Below are 22,641 nucleotides of genomic sequence, written 5' to 3'. Positions count from 1 at the left end.
GCCAGATTTCACGTCCGTATTGTAGGATGAAAGGAAGCAGGAAGAGCTATGACAGCTGAAACTCAGCCAGTGTCCGTGTCTTGGAGAGAGACGGTGATAAACAGTGAAATACAATGCCAGATGGACCATCTATAAAAGGAGAACAGATTGTTGACAGCACTAACTCAACTGATTGCCCCCCTTCCAGGAAGGAGTCACAACTAAACTGACTTACCAGACTGGATGTAGCTTCTATAAGGAGTAAAAGAAACAGAGAGAACATAAAGTTATTATCCTAAATAACACAAATAATGCAAAATTGGAGAGGAGTAGGAAAATATAGTTGGGTGAGGAAAAGGGGGCAACATGTACTCCTGCAGCTTAAGCCCATTGACTAGGAGTCAAGTCCTCGAGATCTACTATCTTGCATCTTTTAGATACATTTTTCTCCAATCCACCTGAAAAAAATGAATGGGTCAGTACCAGACCTCTGTAGAGCTGATGAGGGAATTTTGCAGTTAATTCAGGTGGGTTGGATGTGAAATGCATCTAAAAGTTGCAGCATGGTAGAGCTCGAGGACTGGTCTTGGACTACTACAGACGCTTAAATAAATAAATCCATATCTGCTTATTTATTCATTTCTGCACACGATCTTGGGTGGCAAATAAAACTGATTCTGATTGTGATCATGTTGGTGCAACTTCAGTTCTGAGAACCAACACATTTTACTGCACTCTCAGATGCACACACTCGTCTTTAACTCATAAACTCTCGCAGTATACTAAAGCGATCTGTTAACCTGAACATAATATATGTATCTATATGTATCTCTTTTTTGATCACCTGTACTTCAAACTATGAAACTCTTATCAGAGTCAGACCTGAACTAGATTTCACTTTAATGGTTAAAAAAATCTTTAAAACTGTTTGTGATCTGAGGAAGAATTCAATCTACTAACTTCACCACAGAATCTAATTTTTTTTTAAAGGTTCTATCTAGTGGCCTTTATTTGATAGTTAATTGACAGGAAAGTGGGTAATGAGAGAAGGGGGAGGACATGCAGCAAAGGTCGCCAAGGCTGGGAATCAAACCTGCGACAGCTGCGTCGAGGACTAAGGACTCCATATGTGGGTTGTGCTTAACCCCTGCGCCACCGGAGCACACCCCGCAATCTAATCTTTAACCTTGACACAGTCCCCCAAGCGGTCGGAGTGGACTCCACTTGAGTTTTTTACACTGTGTGCAGTCCCTTAGGGGTCAACTTGACCTCGCGTGTGCTTTTCCAAGTTTTTTTTGTGTGTGTGTGCATGTGCGTGTGCGTGTGTGTGTGTGTGTGTGTGTGTGTTTTGCTGACAAAATACACCTATTGCTTCTCCGTTGTTTGGCCAAGCTAATTTTGCACAATTTTACTGTTATGATTGATTAGAAAAAATATCTTGCACTATTATTATTATTATTATTATTATTATTATTATTATTATTATTATTATTATTATTATTATTATTATTATTATTATTATTATTTTATTATTATTATTATTATTAACAATGTTCTTTTTCATATAGTGTTAGCACTTTTTTATCTTTAGTGTGAACATATATCTGTTGTTGCTGTTACACCTTGTTTTCCTTCCTGTGGGACAATGAAGACTATTTCTATTTGTATTTCTCTATTTGTCCATAGTTAGAGTTTCTGAACAATACCAGGTTGAAAATATGTAATATCATATTTGCATTTTCTTTTAAACAAAATGTTTTCACCTCTGAACCCCAGGAATTAAAATTGCATCAATAGAAAACGCGTACACAGTTGTGTGCCTTGCTTGAGTGTTTTTGCGTTTGTAGTTGTATGGCTGTTTTCTGTGTACAAAAAACAATTTCTGTAATGCTGCTTCCCCAATAGATACTTACCTTAATCCTCTTTGAGCTGGCATAGTAAGCTCCACAGCTCATCTCTCACCACACTTTTATGTTGATCCCCAACCTCTGTCAGAAATCATCGCCATAATCCACAGATTAGTCAGCAATCTCTCTTTTTTATTTCAACTACCTGGGTAAATTATTGAAATGATGTTAAGCTTATCAAAATGCCGTTGCACTGGTTTATCATTGAAGAGTAATTTCCAAATGAGGAAGATGAAATGGAGCAGCTTTTGTTTCATTTTAGTTGTAGCTGTGATGTGGTTGGATGTTGGCAACATGCAGTGAGATTATAATCACCACATAAAGATCAAATTATGCATTAGATATTTCTGCCCACTCACATACAAGTGGGATTACAAGTGGATTTAAATCATGGTTTATCTTTCATTCCACCTTAGCTAAGTGTAAAAATGCCAAACACACAGGCACAGCTATGGCAAATGTTTAGTGTAGTGTGGGAAGTGTAAGATTCCTGTATTACTGATAAGTTGTACTTAATTTAAGGGATGAGGCAAATTGCACTTTTTAGCCATCGGATCGGACTGCATAGAGCTGCAACATGAGTTTTCTGTTTCTTTGCAAGTTTATCAGCTTTCTTTCTTTTTAAGCTCTCCTAAGATTGTCACTAATGTTAGTTTTTTGATCAGTTTTCTATGTTTCTACGTTTTCTACATGGTGCCTTGACAAACCAGTGTAAGCATTGCTTTTTTTTCCTACTACATCATAATTGGGAGTAATGGATAAGATTGATAACTGCTAAAAAGACAAAGAAGAACCTAAATTACTTTGGGTAATATCTTTTTCTCCATGAATAATGGTGATTCTAGTGCATTGCACAGGGTATTTCAAAATCCTTGTCACTGGTCACAATAATATGGACTGTACGCACAAGAACATGGCAGACACCTGATGAAACTTCCATCACACAGTCCTTACAGTGGAGGGCAGTCGAGTGAATTTAGTAGTATTTAGAGCTGCAGATCTCAAATATTTTACTAGTCAAGTATCCCATCAAATAATCCATCACGCATTCAAGTAATCGTGTAACTATGTACTATACTAATTCTTCCTAACTTTTTCTCCCAGGTCTTGTCGTTAAATCTGCAGTAAGAGATGTGCTGTGCATTTTCAAATGCAGACAGATTAAGATTTCTTATTTTCATTTTCAGAACCTGTACTGCTCTCACTTAACGCTCGACCATCACATTCAAAACATATGTCTGTGCTTCAAAATATGATCCGCTTTTCTTCAAAAGTATGTTTCTGTGTCGCAAATACCTTTGAAAAGATGGTACTGCATTCACAATGAATGCAGAAGCTATACTTTTCCCTTATGTTGACTCCAACTACAGCCCTTACATTAAATATGTCCATCAGCTAGGCCACTTCCAGGAACTATCAATTAAAATACAAAGATGGAAACTTCCCGTTAAGCAGGCACTCTGTATTTTGTTCCTTTACTGACAACTTAACTCGCATTATTTTTTCTTTCGCTACTTGAAGTGGGCAGGAAATATGCAGGCCAGTGATCTTTCACTCTTTCAGTTCTCTGCTGTCTGAGGTTTGAGTTGTTTTGAAGAAAGGATGTTTTTTTTGTGTGTGTGTGTGTGTGTGCGTGTGCGTGTGTGTGTGTGTGTGTGTAGATTGAGGGTTGAGTGGGTGCTTCACTCAGAAGTATGTCAGCAAGGTATAATGAAGGCATTTTTGTGGATCCCCCTCATCACCTCACCCTCCCAGCACACTCCCAAATTAGAAGGACCCAATCTTTTCCCTCTCATTACCTGCTCAAAAGCTTCTTTGGGGATTGGTGCGTCTTTGGTCTCATCTCTTTCAAACATCTACTGGAAGAGTTTTGCATGTGTCAATGTTAAAAAAGGCTTTTTTTTTCAATCATTTTTTTCTTTTTCCACTGAATTCAATACTTGAGCTGCATCTACAGGTTCCCTGTGTGACAAAATTTGTACTTCTGAATACTTTTTTCATCTCTCTCAATTACTATTTCTGTCTTTCTTTACCTTATATTGTTTACCTGTCTTGTGATTTTTTTTTAAATGTGCTGCCTCTCTGTCATTCTCTTAATCTCTTAGTTTTTTTCCGTCCCTCTTGTCTATCTTGACATATCGAGACAAATCTGAGGAGTGACGGTGACATGACTGCATAGAGTGTTCTGCAGCTACCCCTGTTGCCCTTGGCAATCCTGACAGTGTTGTCACAGATGAATGAGCACACTGTTTTGACGCTCAGTGTGGAGTTGTCAAATAACAAAATTTGTTTCCGTTCTGTTGAGTTTGGGAAGTTCTTAGACCTTGTAACTCTTCTTGGTCAACAACGAAAGCTTCTTAATTTGTAATTTGTGTGAGAGTTTTTAGCATAAAATAATAGAGGAATGAAATGAACATCTAACAGTAATTTGTGAAGTAATTCAGCGTTTAGCATTGGTTCTCAATTTGGCTTCTGGTGGATATTGAGAGATAATTTTATATACTTATCCACTTGACAGTAAATTCCTCATCTGAGACCATGACTGAAAAAGTTTTAATAAGCCTGGGCTTTAAATAATTGCTGCCAATTAATTGCTTTTCATTCACATCACATCATCATTCGCTAACATAATCTTAAGTGAATTATAAAAGGAGGTTATCATCAGTGCAATTACTTTTTTTTTTTTATTCTCGCTTGATTTTGAAAAGTATCTGTGTCTGATGGCACCACATGTGAAACATTGGTACAGAAATATTCTGCTGAGAAGCTACTAATCCAAGTGATGCTCTGCCCCTTTCTGATCCACATTTGTGGCAAAATGACACAAATACCTGTCTAATACATTTGTGAAGCACTTATGATTGTTGAAGTCTGAAAGGATATTTTTTATTTTTTATTTTTGCAAGATTTAATTCAATAGAATTTTAGCATAATTGTCCTGAAGATTGTTATGGTTAGAAACTTCTCTTGTCAGAACTCCAAATGTCATGTATCACCAAGCTTTTGACAAAAACATTGCATATATTTTTAGAAACCTTGACATTATGGGATATGGTGTGTGCAGAGATTTGAAAAGTTGTCATCAAATTGATTTAATTGCATAAGGTGAAGAGGTATGGATGCTTTCTTGTAGCACTGTGAGGAGAATCTCAAATCTCTGTGATATTAGTTCTACTTGGACAGTTTTATTTTTTTCTTGTGTACAATTCGTCTCTTTTAGAAAAAACTGGAATTAAAAGGCCCGTTGCTGTGGACAAGTAAGATATTTCTCTCCAGGTTAGTTCTCATTCATTCATGAATAGTAAATGAATTGAAGAATGCGGCACAAATGAACAGGATGGTCTCAAATAATTCATCTGACCAAGCTAATAAAGCAAAGCTGATTTTGTTATTGGGTGGTTTTAATAACACTGGAGAGTTTGAGAGTCAATTAAAAAGGATTAGCATGCCCCCAAGCAGCTCAGAGCCTCTTCATGCTCTAATGATTATGGAGTGTCATCAGAACTCCTACACTTTACAGTGAATCAGCTTTGACATATACAAACATAGCGCTTAGTGTGCATAGTTTTCTGTGGCTGTGTCATCACCAGCTGGTGATGTTTCCAGGGCGTAAACTCTGTTTGGGCCAATGGAATAGACTGTGGGTTTTCCCTGCTTCCCCCAAACCCTATGCAGGAACAAAAGGTGCTTTTAGAGGCTGACTGGCTGCAGACTTTTCATCATGGTCAGTACTTAGTGCTGTTACACCATGACTAGCAAGTTTAAGAGTTTAAAAATGTTTCTTTAGATTGTGTTTGGTGACTTTTTCCCCTCATTCTTTAAATTATTGGTTAGTCTTTTTCAGTTTGTTGTTTTAAATTTAGCTAAGATATTCTTTACTATGTTTATATCTATGTTTTGATAAGTTTGATGAAGTCCATTGAGCAGTTTGAGGAGTTTTCATTTATGTTTTTTTCTCAATTTTTATCTCAATCTGTTTTTCACAGTTCTTCTCACTTAACTTTCTTTTTTTTGTAGTTTAATGTTTGCATTGCATGTGTGATTTTAAATATGTCACCTGGTAAGGTAATCTCGTTAAGGCTTGTTTACATCAAAGATGAAATTATTGGCTTAAAAAATACATGAATAAATAATTCCCCTGACTGTTCAATCAGTTTGCCCTATATCACATTGAATTAGTCTCATTCCGAAGTTTTAATTTATTTTGTATATGAAATTTGTTTGGCCCTTTAGTAACTACTGAGAAACAATAGCTTAAACAAGTTTCCTTATTTTTTAGACTGTCATGAATTATGCATCACCTGAGATGTACGAACTCTCTTCCATTCCTTTGTGAACATTCTTGTTTTACTTCTGAGGGAACAGGAGAGCTCAGTAGAAAAGGCAAAATACATCATTGTCCAAAGGCGCAAAACAGCATGGACATAAATACAGAGAGCAGAGACATGAAAACTTTCACTGCACTGACCCATGAGCCTGCACAAGGCTGTTCTATAATTTAATAACTTGTCAGTCATTTTAACACTGGCTTACTGCTGCAGGAAAAAAAAAAGTTATAGGTAAAATGATGACTATAACAGGCCTAACAAAATTCCCAGAACTGTTATAAAAGGTCTTTGTGGGATTGTGTTAAGTTCAAAGAATCCATAGCATATTAATATGGTCAGTAAATAATATTTAGTGTTTAATAAACTTTCTGCAGGTTCATGTGTCAGTGTAATGGTCCACTTGTAATTCCTTTTAAAGTATGTTAAATTCAAGTGTAAGAACTACTTAAACACACAAAATAACAAGTTAGTTGTCAGTATGTTTTTGTAACTTTAGTCTTTTTATATTGCAAACTTTTATTCCCTCTATGACAAGCTCAACGTGGCTCCCTTTTGAACGTTTACCTGATGTTTTTTTAGGTGTTGATTTTAATTCCATCTGTTACTGGGTCAGCATCTGTTTGGGGGAAATGTTCCCTCCACGTGTCTGAGGCGTTAAGTGGAGTTGTGTGTTTTTGCAACTCCTGATTTGAGTCAAGGGCTTTATTTTCCATTCTTAGCACCCAAACACCCCCATCTTAACCCATCAGTGCTGTTTTCCCACAAAGTGATTATTCTGTAAAAGGTTTTCTCAATTATTTTTGCATATTTCTGTGTATCAGTGTAGTGACTGCTCTGCTTTCTTTCTTTCTTCATCAATATTTGGTTTTCAAATTCAGGAAGAAACAAATTAATTGCACATTTTGTAAACAGTCAAATTCCCAGCAGGCCCTTAAGTGTTGGACATGAAAACTTGAAGATAAGATATAAAACAATGATGAGGAAATTCAGAATTAAAAAAAAAAAAGTCTCAGTTTTTTCTGTATTTTAATGATCCATTGGAGAAATTTGCCTCTGCTTCCTAGATTCACAGAACAGGCTCATCTGCCTTTATGTCTGCATTGATAGCAAACCCCTGGTGTTCTTAACCAGCTTGCGCCCTAAACATTTTAAAAATACTTTGGATTAGTTTCCGCATGAGTCATGTAATTCACCCAACGGACCAGGATCGTCATCTGTATGAGCCACAGTGGCTTTTGTCATTCCCACACAGTCTTTTGTGGTCTTTTTCATGCTTTTCAAACTTCCTTTTCTAAGTCATGAGTCTTCTCTTCTTTTTTGTGCTTCCTGCACATCTTTTTCCCATTAACTCACCAACCACCTGCACCATGTCTCCAAAGGACAGACCATCAATCAATCTTCCACAGTGGTAGTTCCACAATGTAATGCCTGGCTCCTCTTCGTGAAGAAATGAGTTGGAAAAATTAGCAAAAGCTGGTATTAATGTCGGATTGTTCACCCTCACACATTTTCACGTGCACTTTTTTAACACATGCATTATAGTATGAATTACTACTCTCACCTACCGTCATTGTCTTGCTGATTTTTATTTTTTTTTCTACACCATTCCCTTAGCTCTCGCCTTTGCATTCCTCACATGACTTTTACTTTCCTGCTGTTGTTTTCCCAAGCGTGGGAGCCTAATAAATTACTTCGGCATATCTTCCACAGCTAGCCTTTCTACTCCCTTTTCCACCCTTTTACCACTCCATCTTTTTCTGCTCTTTCTCTTCCCAGTCCCTGACATGGTATAGAAATACCGCATCTGTCTTTTGAACATTTTCTTTATATTTTCACTTTTCTGTTTGTATTCCTTTGCAGTCTTTTTCTCCACTGCTCCCTCTCTGTCCCATCCTTCCTTGCTTGCTCTCCCTATCTGTTGACATTGTCAACTAAGTTTTAATGGATCACCCACAGTTATCTGACTCTTGTTTCCTCTTCCTCCTTCGCCATTATCACAGCCTCACCTACTCTCTCTCTCTCCCTGTCCTCCTACTTCAGCATTGCTGTGGAAATACCTTTTCTTTTTCCAACACTCTCTAGAGATTGTTCCCCATCCATCTTTTCACCTCTCCACTCTTGAATGTTGACGGCAGAGGGTGAGTCTAATAGATCACTATGAAGCATCTGCACCTGTGTTAAATCTCAGTGGTAACACGGTGGTGTGTATGAGTAAGCATGTGCACATGTGTGTTTGTGTGCACTCCGGAGAGGCCGATGTAAGCTTTCTGCTCAGAACATCTGTGACCTCCTTTAGTGCTGAGCTACTTCCCTTTATGCCTCTGCTGACCATCTTCTTGTGTACCTCGGTTAGATTTCAGGTAAACACGGTAGAGGTAAGTTTAGTGAGTCCTTAAAAAGTACATGTCTGGGTGTTGCATAATAAACGACTCCGTGTGAAAATACACGAGAACAAAAAAAAAAGTCACAGCTGAGTAACATAATGCTCATGTATCATACACGCAAGTCATACATCATCACTTGTACCACGCTGCAGCAGAATAGTAGGTTATAAATAGCTCTCTGTTAAGCTGTCCCAACCCAAATAGGCGTCCTCTTGTGTCCCGATTCTGTTTGTACTGGACACCTTGGCGAGTATTCAATTATTTGCTACTCTCTGATACACATCATACATAATATGTCTTCTTCTTACAAAGAAGACATGAAATAAATAATTATTTCATCTGCAGTGTGAATATGTTTAGCCAGCTATAGACCATATGCTTGTAAAACCAGTTCAAAACACAATATCAAATATTGTATGCTGTAGTACATGTCTTAGTTAATCAGTTCCAACTACAAATATCAATATATTTTAGGATTTGTTTTGCAATTGATTAATACAAAATAGTCCATGGTTGTTAGGTGGAAGGACAATTTTATGTGCAAAAACTTTTAACAAATGAAAAAAGGTGTGCCGTATATTTGCGTGCAACCTCTTCTCCTCTCAGAAAGAAAGAAGAAAGAAAAATGAGAACCATGTATAATTTTTCTTTGACTTCACATTTATGGTGTGCATTGAGTTAGTCTATTGAAGTTTATAATGGGATAAGGGAAAGTTACGATGCACTCCTTTGTTGTCATTGTTCGACATATAAATGCTTAAAAAACCTGAAAAAAAGTTTTCCACTCCTAACTCTGAACTAGATTTCATCTGATGTGTCTTTCCAGAACTTCATTAAGGGGTTATTGTTGATGGCAACCCAGTTATGTCAGCACGGTTAATTGGGTCTTTATGTCACTTGCTTGGATCTAATTAATTAAGCTGTCAGAGCTTCTGAAATCCCATGTTGACACACACACACACACACACACACACACACACACACACACACACACACGCATACACACCCACGCACGTGTACACAAGCATACTTCTCCGCCTTGAGTCCCATATATATATATATATATATATATATCCATAGTGACCTTATGTTAACCTGCACAATCTGCCAGTCTGGCCACTCGTAGTGTGTAATGTATTGCTGGTGTGTTGCTGGCTGCAGTGAATTCCCCACAGAAGCACTGGGCAGCAGAACTGTCCTAATCACCTCCCAAGCGTGGAGAAGACGCAGACGGAAACACCAGGACATATGGCCAATTAAGACAGTGATGTGAAATGGTACAAATATATTGTTGGTGGATGTGTGTGATGTGTGCTGCAGAGAACACATCACACAATGGAAGCAATGCATTGATTATTCATACCAAGTGTTATGGGTTCCAGCACAAATGTTGACATTTTATCTTAAGTACAGTCTGTTTTCTTGTGACTGTTTTTGACATAATTTTTACAAAATCTTGTCCTGGCACGTCTGGTTATGTGCTTGTGTCAGCTTGCCACACTTGCGCTTGAGAAAGGGCTTTATTTGCTGCCTTATTTGTTCTTTAAATCATTTGTTCAATTATTAAGCATGGTGCTTTTTGTTTGGAGCCTAAACGCAGACTGCACTACTCTCACTCTTATTGTTAAATGTTCCTTCTACATTTAAACACATAAACAAAATCTTTATTGCAGAGGCAGTGTTTGGAAAAATGTAGTTTATGGTGGAGTGGATGAAAAGAAAATTAGATTTATGTGGAAAAAGTACCGTTAGTAAGAAACACGGTGTTGGGATGAGGGTGTGTTGTAGATCTTAAAGTTGAAAGGACAATTAAGCAAGGTCCTCTTGGCACAAAAATGTGGCCATTTGTATTTCCTAGGATGCTGCCAACTAGAAGGTTTAATGTCCAAATTGGAGGAAGTGAATTAAAGAGAATGAACACAAACACACACACTGTGTGTGCCCTACAAATCTCATTTGTTTCAGCTCGCTTTATCAAATCAATAGTTACTACTTGTACAGTTGTAAATTACACTACTTAAGAGGTGATGCTTAAAGATTCGCACAGAAGCTGAATCTTTAATATCCGCACATCAGGCTGTTTTATAAAATCCAGATATGCAGGCAAAAGACCATTAGAAGTATAATTGTAGAACTATCATTAGAAATTAGGATTTAAAAGTATGCAAAAGTATTTATACCATTTTCACATTTTGTCATGTCACAACCCTTAACTTAATTGTATTTTAATGGGATTTTATTGGATAGACCAAAACAAAGTAAAGCATAATAAGCTTTTTTTTGACCATTTTTTTCGCCTCATTCTTCTTTTCATCCAGTGTTATGACAAATATTACAGTGAAGGTTGTTTGAAATTGAGTTTTGCAAAAATGGTTTGATTTTTTTTATTTTCACGTTAACTCTTAGATTTGACTGCAGATTCTAGCATAGAGGCAATATAAGCTGTAGCTTCATGCTTCACCATTTCTGTTTTCTGTTTGGTTTTGTGTCCTTCATTTGTATGTTACTAAACAAACAAAAAAAAAAAACTATCAAAACTTTTCTAGTAGCTCACTCTCTGTCACATTGAAAAGAGAACAAACCTGAACACCAGTCTCAAGTCTTTTCACAAATTATGCTTTTCTAACACATAAATTCGATGCTCACCGCACCACTTTAGCTCTGACTGTATGTGTAGGATATTTGTTCTTATTGAAGGTTAACCTTCACACCAATTTTAACTTGTTTGTCGCTTCTAACTGGTTGTCTTTCATCCATCGGAGCTGTGGGTCTCTGCAGCTCCTGCAGTTACAATTGACCTGTTGGCTTCTCCTCTGATAAAAGCTTTATTTGACAGATCAGGAAGTTTAGGTAAACGGCCATGTCTTGACCAGAATATCAGTGTGGGCAAAATAACTAATCACTACGGTCTACTTGGTAGTATATTACATTTTGTCATGAATGCTCATTCTACATGCCAATAATGCTGGTTGCAGGTCGGATGAATTTTTACTGAGCAGCATTCTGTAATATCAATTCACACAAGATCAATTCCTGTAGTTATTAACCTGGTTATTTCTGAATGTATTATTTATGTCTGTCAGAGTAAAGGCAGCTGAATACTTATGAATCCCAAAGTATAGCGTAACAGTTTGTTTTTGTGTTTTAATTCTAAATTGTATTATTTTAGTATTCTAATTCTCAGTTAATTGTTTAAAGCAACAAAGTGTTCTCACAGCAGGCTAACTATTTTGTCTAATATCAAGACAGACACACCCTCACACACAAACTGCCCCCACTGCCAGGCGCACTGTTGGATTAAATTTCTATTAGCTTTTCTCGATTGAGTTTGAAGATCGTTGATTAGCCAGTAATGGCCTTTGTTACTGCGCTAATGAATAGCTTGATTACTATTCTACTTAGCAACACATCAGGGTGTGGGTGGTGTCTGTGTTTGTGTGTGCGCGTGTGTGTGTTGGTATTATCCACAGATAAACACATGCGGACAGATATGGCCAATTGTCTGGGTTTGTGTCAAGAAAGCTGATGGCAGCAGAAGAGAAAGATAGATGGTCTTCTCTGCCAAGACCCATCTCTCATTCTGTCGTTCTCCTCTAACCCTGCTGATGCCTGTATCGGTTCCCTCCTCAATGTGTTTCCTTCCAGCTGCTTTCACTTTCTGCTTCCTTCTGTCTCTTAACTATTATCCTTTTCTATTTGCCCATGCCTCACACTTCTGCCTTCCTTTCATCTTTCTGTATTTATATCTCTTTGTTTCTTACATTTATGTCTCTTTGGTCTGTGTTTAATCTGTGTTGCTGTACCTGCTGCTGATTTGACTGACTTGCCTGTGGTGATTTTGTTGCGTTTGTGTGGTTTTCTTGTGAGTAAACTAGAAAATGTGAATGTTTGATAATAGAAACAAGTCAGGCAATTATGGTAATGGTGCTGTAGCTACCACTCCCAGTCAATAACAACAATGCACATGGGACATCTGGCCAAGATGTGCTCACAAATATCTGAATACACTTGCTCTGGGATAGGAAGGGTTATGGGGATTCTTCCTTTTTATAGCAATTATTGATAATATCTCTTAAAGTGTGTGGAAATGTGATATGGCTCAATATATTTTCTGTACCTCACATAAAAGCTGTAAAGCAAAACTTTAAACAAAATACATTTAAAAAGCAAACCTTGTGTTTTTCTGTGTGTGTAAACAGAAGTACCAGTTTATTAAATATGCCTACTCTGAGTATTTTTGAAAAGTGAAGTAATTTTAACACAACCATCTCTAATGTTTAGAGAATGGTCAACGCATGAAATCTCAAGTGTCATTAAAATCAGATTGTCTAAACACACAACACGTCAAACCTGAAATCAGATGGCCAGTATGAAATGAAAATCACACCAGGTGCTACTGATGTCAGCAGAAATTTGCACCATCTCACCAAAACCTGAAAAAAAGATTGAATGAATTTATCAAACTTGGTTTTGGCTGTAACATTCAGATGAAAGGCTCAGTTTTGGTGTGAACAATATTAAACAACAACTAGGGATGTGCCGATCAGGTTTTTTCCTGCCGATACCGATACCGATCACCCATGAGGGCCGATACACTGATACCGATCACCGATACCGATCACATAATAATTATTATTATTTATTTTTTTTTATATCATAAACACTACCGGTTACATTATGTGGAAAAAGGAACCATGAATTCACCTTAATTTAGACAAAAACTTGTTTTTAATAACTTTTTTCAAGAAGAAAACTAAACAAAACAGGCATTGTGCAAATTGTACTGCTATTGATAATACTACCTTTAACAGACTGATAACATATGAAGGCTCTGAAGAGGCTAAATAATGCAAATAATCCAAAATAAAACCTCTCAACATTGCCAAAAAAATTCAAGTATAAAACTTAACATTCAAAGGCAAAAACAGGATCCATTACAATAAACAATCCAGTTACTGAATGAAAACTTCCTGATAGCATGGCGGCTAGCTGATTACTGCTAGCTCTGATTGGCTGTTTCTGACTGAGCGGAGTAATTATGCAGAACAGGGAGGAGATCGATTATTTTTTCAGAGACTATCTGTCTCATGTTAGGACAGTGGAAGTTTTAATACGTATGTAAAATTTATTTTTTTAGGTTAGATACTGCAGCTTTAAGCGGAGGTTCGGTGTGAGAGTCACTACCAAGTGGAGCAAAAGCGAAGCTCCGTCTGTCAGATATTACTACCTGTAGCGTAGCAGCGGTTCAACAGGAGAGCAGAACCAGCGTCTTACATCGCAGCTCGAAGACTTAAATAATTTTCCAGGTTATTTGTTTAGCTTTCTGACCGTCATGCTAATCCAGGTGAGTGTTTGTAGCTGTGCGCTGCTTTACCTGCTGTCTGATCCTCCTTATGTCTTTTTTACTGCAGTGAGCCTCGATGTAGCCAAACTCCGTCAAGTATGGCATTGTTTTTATGTCGTATTAGATTCGTTGTGTTGATGCATTTTGACGTGCTTCAATTTTCCGCCGCAACACGCAAACTTCCCCATTCACTCAGTGCGATATAGTTCCACATCGCTTAGGATTTGTTGCTGCGCGTTTGCGCAGTGAAGGAAAGAGGAGACCAGCTGCACAGGCAGGTTGGAAATGAGATGATCGGTATCGGCAACAAGAGCCAATGATCGCCGATCACCGATCATGCACTTTTTCACGAAAATCGGCCCGATTATGATCGGTGACCGATCGATCGGCACACCTCTAACAACAACGGACCCATCCTGTCTTGTATAAATGGTTCACGTTGCTGCTGGTGGTATGGAGTGAGCAAAGTGAGTGTTATTTAAATGCCACAGCCTTCTACTCTGTCGTTTTTGTGATTGGTGTATGAGGTTCAGCAAGCACCATGTTGTGTTTGGTGAACATCACCCTAATATAATATTAATTACATAAGCGTTTGCAAAGCTGCCCTGACTTACCAGGATGTAAAAGTCATTTAAATCATATGACGCCTCAAAAATATTGACTGGTTAATATCCAGTAACTATTTTAACACATTTTTCATTGGTTGGGAAGAAAAATCCCATGAATATATTTTGCTTTGAAGTAATAAAGTACAAACTTGACCCTAATCCTTTTTTTTTTAGATGTATTAATCCAAAAGTTAAACTGATGTCATCAAGGAAATAAAGCACTTCTTTTTTGTTTTACTTTTAGGGTTATTTCTAAAATGTCTCAAATCTTCCTCCAATTGCTTTATTTTCTGCCATCCAACACACTTTGCAAATAAAGAAGGTGACGCCATTTCCTGAAGCAGGAGGTGGGGTCCTTTGGATTATTAAAACATGGAAACACCCACACATTGGTTGATTAATCACTTGGAGAGCTCTTTAACCCACTCATCTGTAGACTTATACGGATCCAGATAATATAGTTAATCAAGAGGATAATCCTCAGTGACGAACATGCATATTAACACTTCAATTACCCACACACACACGCACACACACACACACACACACAAACTCACAGACTCACAAATAAATATGCTGAGCAGTAATTTTTCCATGATTTCACTGCAGAATCACGCTTTGTTGTAATTAGTTGATTTTGTGTTTTGTCATGCCCCTGCAGTGAAACTGCTGCTATGGAATATTAATGTTAGAATTCGCCACCACACTTTCCCATATCTCAGAGTTCTTATCAACTCCCACATGAGAGTCTTTGTAGTGCCTCCACAAAGCATGTCATATTTTAGCATTTGGCTCATAGATATTCTTTGCTGTTTATCTTACTCCTTGCACTGTGGTCTACCCGTTTGGTTTTCTTTTGCAAGTTTTATTTTGTGTTTTTCTCAGTGACTCTATGCGACTATGATGTTCCTCCTCTGAGCAGCAGATATGTCACGAAGCTTTGCAGTTCAAAACGTTTTCTGTTGCTCAAACAAAAGGAAGCATACATACATCTCTGTATCTTGGTCTGCTTTTATCTCCCACTCCAGCTGAGGCTTTGTTCGGCTGCCAAACAGAACAATATCTCAATAGATGTGAAATGCATTAAATCGCTCTGTTTCCTCCTTTTTACAGATAACATTGAAACCCATGAGAGCATTTACATATCTAGATTTTTTCTTGCTCTTCATCACACATGATTTATGGGAAATATTCTTTTCTATATGTGTTTTACTGAGAAATATACTTTTTTTTCCATCTTTAAGCATAGACAGTTTGAAATTCACCTCAAGTGAACCTGTGGATTTAGCAGAAAGGAGATTAAAAAGACAGTTTTTTTATTTTATTTTACAAAGACTTGTATCTTTGCAACTTTGCTAGTGCTTTATGTACATATATATGTATCGCATATGACGCCCAATTAGTGCAGAAGCCACTGCTTTAATTGTCCATTAAAAAATAGTAGCAGCATTAAAACACTGTGAATTACTGCATAGTTAACCGAATCTAGATATAGATGCATATCAAGTGAAGGTGAGCAGTAAGATTCTATTATTTATTGTGTTTTTATCCATTTTTTTTTTGCGCCTGTGTGAAACTGTGCGTGTGTTTCTAAAGCAGAAGAAACAGGTGAAATGGGGCAAAAGTTAAAACAACAAATATCCACTTTCCCTTAGGGTTGATTTGATCCAGTCAGCCGCCGTCTGCCATTCACACACGCAAATGTACACGCGCACACTCTGACATACACACTCCAACACCAGCTGTGGCTAATGATGCCCCGGTAATGGTAGGATTGCAACCACATGTGGTCCCTTTGTCTGAAGCCACCAGAGCACACATCAGTCTGACAGGCTTCAACCTTCACAAGCCATCAAAGATCGCAGCTATTTTCAGCGCATTATCACACAACAACTCGCAACCAGCATCAACGCATATTACCACAGGGATCAGCTAAATTATCATATTGTGAAGAAAAACATAAGGAATTCATTCTTAGAGAATTATTTCCTTTTTATCCACCTTATTTCAGCATTTCAATGAAGCGGTAAATAGTAAATATTGGAGACGATTTAGAATATCCTCGGAAATAATCAAACACTTTTTAAGAGGAATTTAATGTGGTTTGGAAGGTTGTTTTAATTAAATGTAGTGATTGGTTAAACTATGCTACATATATCTTATCTGAAAAGTGCTTTGGTAACTGTTAATAATATGATGTCCTGAAGTCACTCAGCCAAACCATCGATGATCTCCCTCACTTTGGAACTGACCTCTACTAATAAAATACCTTTATCAGTCAAGACACAGACATTTCTAACATTTTCCCCATTCAAGAAGAAAAAAACCTTATTTTTTGCCTTATTAATATGTTTATATTTTAAATTCATATTCAAATTTGAAAGGGAGATTAGATATTGTCGTAACTCATTAATTTTGAATCTTCAGAGTTATTGTTGATAGTGATGGCTGTTTGTAGGAAAGATCAAATGTCTTGTTTGAGAATGAAGCCGAACCAAAGTCCAATTCCTTGTTTTAATGCACAAGCTTTGCAAGCTGAGGCGATTCTGATCTTTTAGCTTTTAAGGAATGCATTAATGAAAACTGAAAGGTCACATTGCAGTTTACTTTAGAGCAGACATGTCCAAAGTCTGGCCCAGGGGCCAAATGCGGCCCGTGGTCAAATTTCATCCGGCCCGCAACCTCTGTCATAAAATCAATAACGTCTGGCCCGCACATAGAATTAATACATTGGGCAGCAGCACTGTTACCTGCATATGGCGTAGCTTACACACTAAACGCTGTTCCTCGTTTACTCACTAGAGGGCAGCAGCCCGTGCGACTCTGACCATTTGCAGCTGGAGCTCATTGAGCTGCAGTGTGACGCAGAGAGCCGCGGTCAGCATCAGCAGCTTTCTCTTGCCAACTTTTACCGACGGGTTTTTAAGGACAGGTGTCGCGAGATTCGAGCATTTGATAAGAAAATGCTAAGCTTGTTTGGGTCGACGTATTTGTGTGAGAAAACATTCTCGGTTATAAGAGCCGTGTGAGGACACGGCTAACGGACTCTCACTTACGAGACATCTTGCGCTTCAATACCACTGATTTTGCGCCAGACCTGGCCTATGTGCTGCAGTCCAGATCTCAGTATCACATTAATGCAGACAAGTCATTTGACATTTACAATAAGGCTCTGAATAAATTATGTTTTTTTTAAGATCAAAATCGGTCATAAATTCAAACAAGTTTTCAGTTTTCACTCCAGAATAATAAACTTTCAAAAATCTAATCAACATTTATAATTACTAATATATTTCAAATGAGCCCCGCACTTGTTGATATGACTATTACTTGCTCATTTCTCTGGAATTTTATTTAGAAATTGAACTGCCATGGTGAGATATTTTTTTTATGTTTCAAATGTAATTTGCACTCAAGAGTACAATTACTTGTGTTTAACCGTTAGAAAAAAGTTAGTTAAAAAAGTGAAGTGAATATTCAATTGCATATGATATGCATGTTTCAAATGAACCAAAAGACATGCTTAAGATCGCTGAAATTAAAATAAAAAAGCAAATGTAAAACACAGAATGGCTTGCTGAAATTTGTTTAAATATATTGCTGTTCTATGTAAAGAACGTCCGCCAAGGTCAGGCCACCTACATTTTTAACACACCAAATCTGGCCCCCTTTGCAAAATGTTTGGACACCCCTGCTTTAGAGTGACAGTTCTGGTCTGCAGTGGTTTCATGACCAAAGAGTTCTTCCAGAGTTTTACAGATCAGAGAAAGAAGCAACTGGAATAACTGAGAAGAATAAGTCTCTGCCAAATCTGAGCAGGCACTAAATGTGAAGAATTACACAGAATTACAATTTTCTGCATCCGAAATTTCCATTTCCTAATGTGAAAGGGGGAGGAAATTAAACGGTATGAATTGAACAGCACAGCTTGAATGTTTATGTTCCCACCATAAAGATTGGATGGGCTGAATTTATGAGGGTTTGGACCAGTAAATACAGCACTCAGGAAATGTGATTAGGCTCATAAATAGAACAGTTTACTGCTGTCTTACCCTTCATCCAAAGTGCCCTGTGAAAGCATATGTTCAAAGCATTTTTTATCTCCACAATTTTAGAATTCCACATGAAAGAGTCCACTTGATACAGAAACAGACGTTCGTATTTTTTTTAGCTATAAAAAAACGTCAAATTCCTATTAGAATTTGACTTTTTTCAAGATTACATTTCCGCATGTGAATTTTTTGTTGGCAAATTTAAAGTAAAAAAAAAAAAAAATCACATAGGCTACATAATTGCACAGGCTAGTGTTATAAATTAAATGTCTTAAAAAGTTTGATTCTAATGAGGTTATATTATTTTCATGATATTCCATATGAAACTGCGATTAAATAAATTGATAAATTCATCCACCTCTATCGTCTTGTCAGTGCGCCTTTTTTTAATTATTTTTGAAACTTTCACTATGTGGGGAGCTTAAGTATGCAAGAGAAGCATTAAACACCACATAAAATATGTGTTATCTGTCAAAGTGAATACATAGAGTCTGAGGAAACTATGGTAAGGAGCCATAGTGTCTAAATTATAGCCAATACATTCAGGCAAAATAAAATGTGTTTTTGTTGTTGTTGTTTATTTTTGTTTTTCAAAGCATAGAACCAGGATTTTTTTTTGTTTGCTCAAGAATTAGCCATATTTAGTAAGCAAGCTATTTCTACAGTGTGCAGCTGTGATGTAAGTTAGCAGACAGTCATTGCTGAAAGGAAATATTTTTGATGTATCTCACTGTGAGACCTCTGGGAATCCAAAAAGTGAACCTGCCATCTCAGCTGGTGACTTTAAAGCAGGAAAATCTGCTAACGAAAGCAAAAGCTGCCATTGTGTCGGCTTGGTTTGGTTGAGAGCCTGCAGGGCAATGAATGGATTCCTTAGGAGGAATCCTGGAGCATGCTGGTAATCAAAATCCCCTCTTTGCATTTTAGAAATTGATGATGAGGCTTTTCCAACAGAGTGGTTGGATTCGCGAGCTACCTCAACTTGAACAGGTTGAAGCAACAGCCAGTAGCAACAGTTCACAGTTTGTGATGGCATTAAAATTAGGAGAGGGCATTTGTATAGTGTTTGCTCACACGTTCCCAAAAAATGACTTCAATTTCAAAATGCATATTGGTGTTTATTATTTGAGCTACAGCTTTCACTTCAGCTACTGTCCTTTAACCAAAAAGGCATATGCCCCATTGGCATATATAAGTTTTCACATCAACTCAATTTTACTTATAGTTTTTATTTATTCAAACCTTCACACAGATGTTTTTGTTTTCTCTGGTTCCCAGGTGGAGTGGTTAAAGAATGAAGAAATAATCGACCCTGCAGAAGACAGAAACTTTTATATCACCATTGACCACAACTTGATCATTAAGCAGGCACGTCTGTCTGACACAGCCAACTACACATGTGTAGCTAAGAACATTGTGGCCAAGAGACGAAGTACGACAGCCACCGTTATTGTTTATGGTAAGTTTGCAAGTTTGCATAGATCTTGTATTTGGACCACAGAAATGGTTTTAAAGAATTGTTAGCACTATCTTAAGAGCTTTATGGCTAGAATGCTTTTTTTTAAAAATCTTTATTGACCTCTCTTTTCTTCGCATCAACAGGATGTCTTATACATCATGTTCTCTAATTCATTTTTCTTTTTATTTACCCTTATGTTCTCAACCAACTGTAACTTTAACCTCACCCAATTAAACACCACTTACCCCACTCAGAATTACCCTCCTCCCCAGACCCACATTTTTAATTAAAATAGTGGGTCTTTCCAAATGCATGTTTTCTGCAAAGACTCTCAGCTCTAAATGAATTGTGCTGCATATTAATTTACCCTGTAACACAGGCAGAAATCAACATGCAGAAAATAATGATACTATACTGTCCAGAATTTCACAGGTCGGTTATGTGGTTGGTTTGTTTTTCAGCCAATGTTCTTCAGGTGATGCTTTTGCGATTCTGAGCTGAAAAGCATTCCTTGCTCATGCCAGTCTTTTATAAGACAATAGGGGAAGTTTTGAGGTGACAAAAAATACTAACATATATAGAAAAGAAAAAAAAAACTAGTTATAAGCACATGCACATACAGAATGTCTCTCTCAAATGTAACACTGTCTTTATTCTGGAGTGTTTCAATCAAAATAACTGAGCTTGTGTTCCTGTTCAATACTGACAGCGAGAGATGGAGAGGTTTGACACTGATGTATCCTTACAGAAATAGATTGTTCAATCTGCGGTCCAATCTTCTCGCCGCCATATAGGCTTGGTTGACAATGTTGACAAGGTGAAATAGAAAAAAAACACAGGAACATAAGGAGGGAAAAAATTGAAACAGCTATAGATAAAAGATAAAGAGGTCTAAAGTAAAAAAGAAAATAGAAAATAGCGGGCTATAATTTGTCTCTATCTTAATTAATCACATAGTCAAAAGCTTAGCTTCTAATTGAACTTTTGAATAGGAATGAGCACATTTTTTTACGAAACAGAAACAGAGTTGCCAAGCTCCAGCCTCGACCCACTCTGCCTCTTCACATGACAACCTTTTTTTTTTTTCTTTCTTTCTTTTCTGGCTCTTTCTGCCTTAATCTGAATCAGGTTGTTCTGGCTGTCTCATTTTCTTGTAACTGATTTTTTTTATTGTCCTTGGCACATAATATTTGAAACACAATGGTGGGAATAGAAAATAATAAAAGTCTGAAAGGAAATATTGTTTTTACGTCTTCACATGTACATATAAAATGGGCAAAATAAATAGAGCATGTTAGTAAGTAAATGAGTAGGTCTATGTCGTACCTAATGTTTAATTGGATTGTACACATTCTTGTTTTAGTGAATGTAAGCATAGGCTAAGACCTGTGTGACAGTAGCTGCATAAAAATTAAAAGGTGTTAAGCAGCTAGTCTTTGTGCGTAGGAGGTGGAGAAAGCTTCACAAAACTTAAATCTAATTGAAGTCCACATAAAATAAAATTATTAAATGTCTGATTTGAAATGTCTGACCTCCCATCTCATGACTGTCTATCCTTTTTAAGATTTTGGAATATTTTTAATGTTTGCAACAAGCTACTACTTTTAAGAAGGAATAAGTTAGATTTGTTAACAAATGACCGTATTTTTATATACTCCTTTTTATTTTGCTTCCAGTCATGCAGGCTTTTCTCATTATTTGTCCTGAGCAATATTTTAGGTTTGTTGCTTGGTTATGTTTTTCCCAGATTCAAAGATTTTTCTGTCTTTTGGTAATCTACATAACCCTGTCAGTGACCCGTTCTTCCATAAAAAAGCCAAAGCACAATAAATGAGGTAATTTTGTGTGTACAAATAATTGGTTAACAAACGAAACAATTATTTGTAAAGCACATTCTAGCAAAAAGTCAGTTCAAAGTACTTTACTTGACAAAAAACATAACGCAATAACCAATTTATAAAACAAGCAACAAACATCACATTTTGTCCAGTGTCATCAAGATTATCAAGAATAATCATTCTAATGTCACTTTTCAGCTTATAATGAGTCTCATTTAAATGATTGTTCTGTTTTGCTCCAGTAAACGGTGGCTGGTCAACATGGACAGAGTGGTCCCCTTGTAACAGTCGCTGTGGACGAGGCTTCCAGAAACGAACCAGAAGCTGCACCAACCCTGCTCCTCTTAATGGAGGATTGCCTTGTGACGGACAGGCCATACAGAAGCTGCCCTGCACCACACTGTGCACTGGTAATTGTATAGTTTTGTTCGATCAGATTCTGTGTTGTCCTATCTGGAAAATTGTACAGCATCCTCAGAGTTTATCTATTACACTTGCCATCTTTTCCACACTATTTTACTTATGACTGGCTTAACTTCTTTCACCTTCGATTCATCAATAGTGGATGGAGTCTGGACAGACTGGAGTAAGTGGTCAGCCTGCGGGACAGAGTGCACTCAGTACAGGAGAAGAGAGTGCAACAACCCTGCACCTAAAAATGGTGGGAAGGATTGTGAGGGCCTGGTGCTCCAGTCTCAGAACTGTACCGATGGGCTCTGTATGCAAAGTAAGTTGTCCGAAA

The 22,641-nt window shown here is 37.3% G+C and overlaps 1 protein-coding gene across 1 annotated transcript in view; it reads left to right on the top strand.

Annotated features, from left to right (window-relative positions):
- Positions 1-22,641, top strand: part of LOC106916787 (netrin receptor UNC5C-like) — a 202,897-nt gene that overhangs the window by 135,954 nt on the left and 44,302 nt on the right. The window contains exons 5-7 of the mRNA XM_014985307.2: positions 19,881-20,061; positions 22,142-22,309; positions 22,462-22,626. Of these exons, the coding sequence (XP_014840793.1) occupies positions 19,881-20,061; positions 22,142-22,309; positions 22,462-22,626 (514 nt within the window). The remainder of the gene's footprint in view (positions 1-19,880; positions 20,062-22,141; positions 22,310-22,461; positions 22,627-22,641) is intronic.

The sequence above is a fragment of the Poecilia mexicana genome, unplaced genomic scaffold (genome assembly GCF_051168715.1).
Source record: "Poecilia mexicana isolate PSO_F unplaced genomic scaffold, ASM5116871v1 scaffold_9, whole genome shotgun sequence".
Classification (NCBI taxonomy): Eukaryota; Metazoa; Chordata; class Actinopteri; order Cyprinodontiformes; family Poeciliidae; genus Poecilia; species Poecilia mexicana.
The sequence above is the reverse complement of the archived record's forward strand: the minus strand, read 5'-3'. Positions and strand labels throughout refer to the sequence as shown.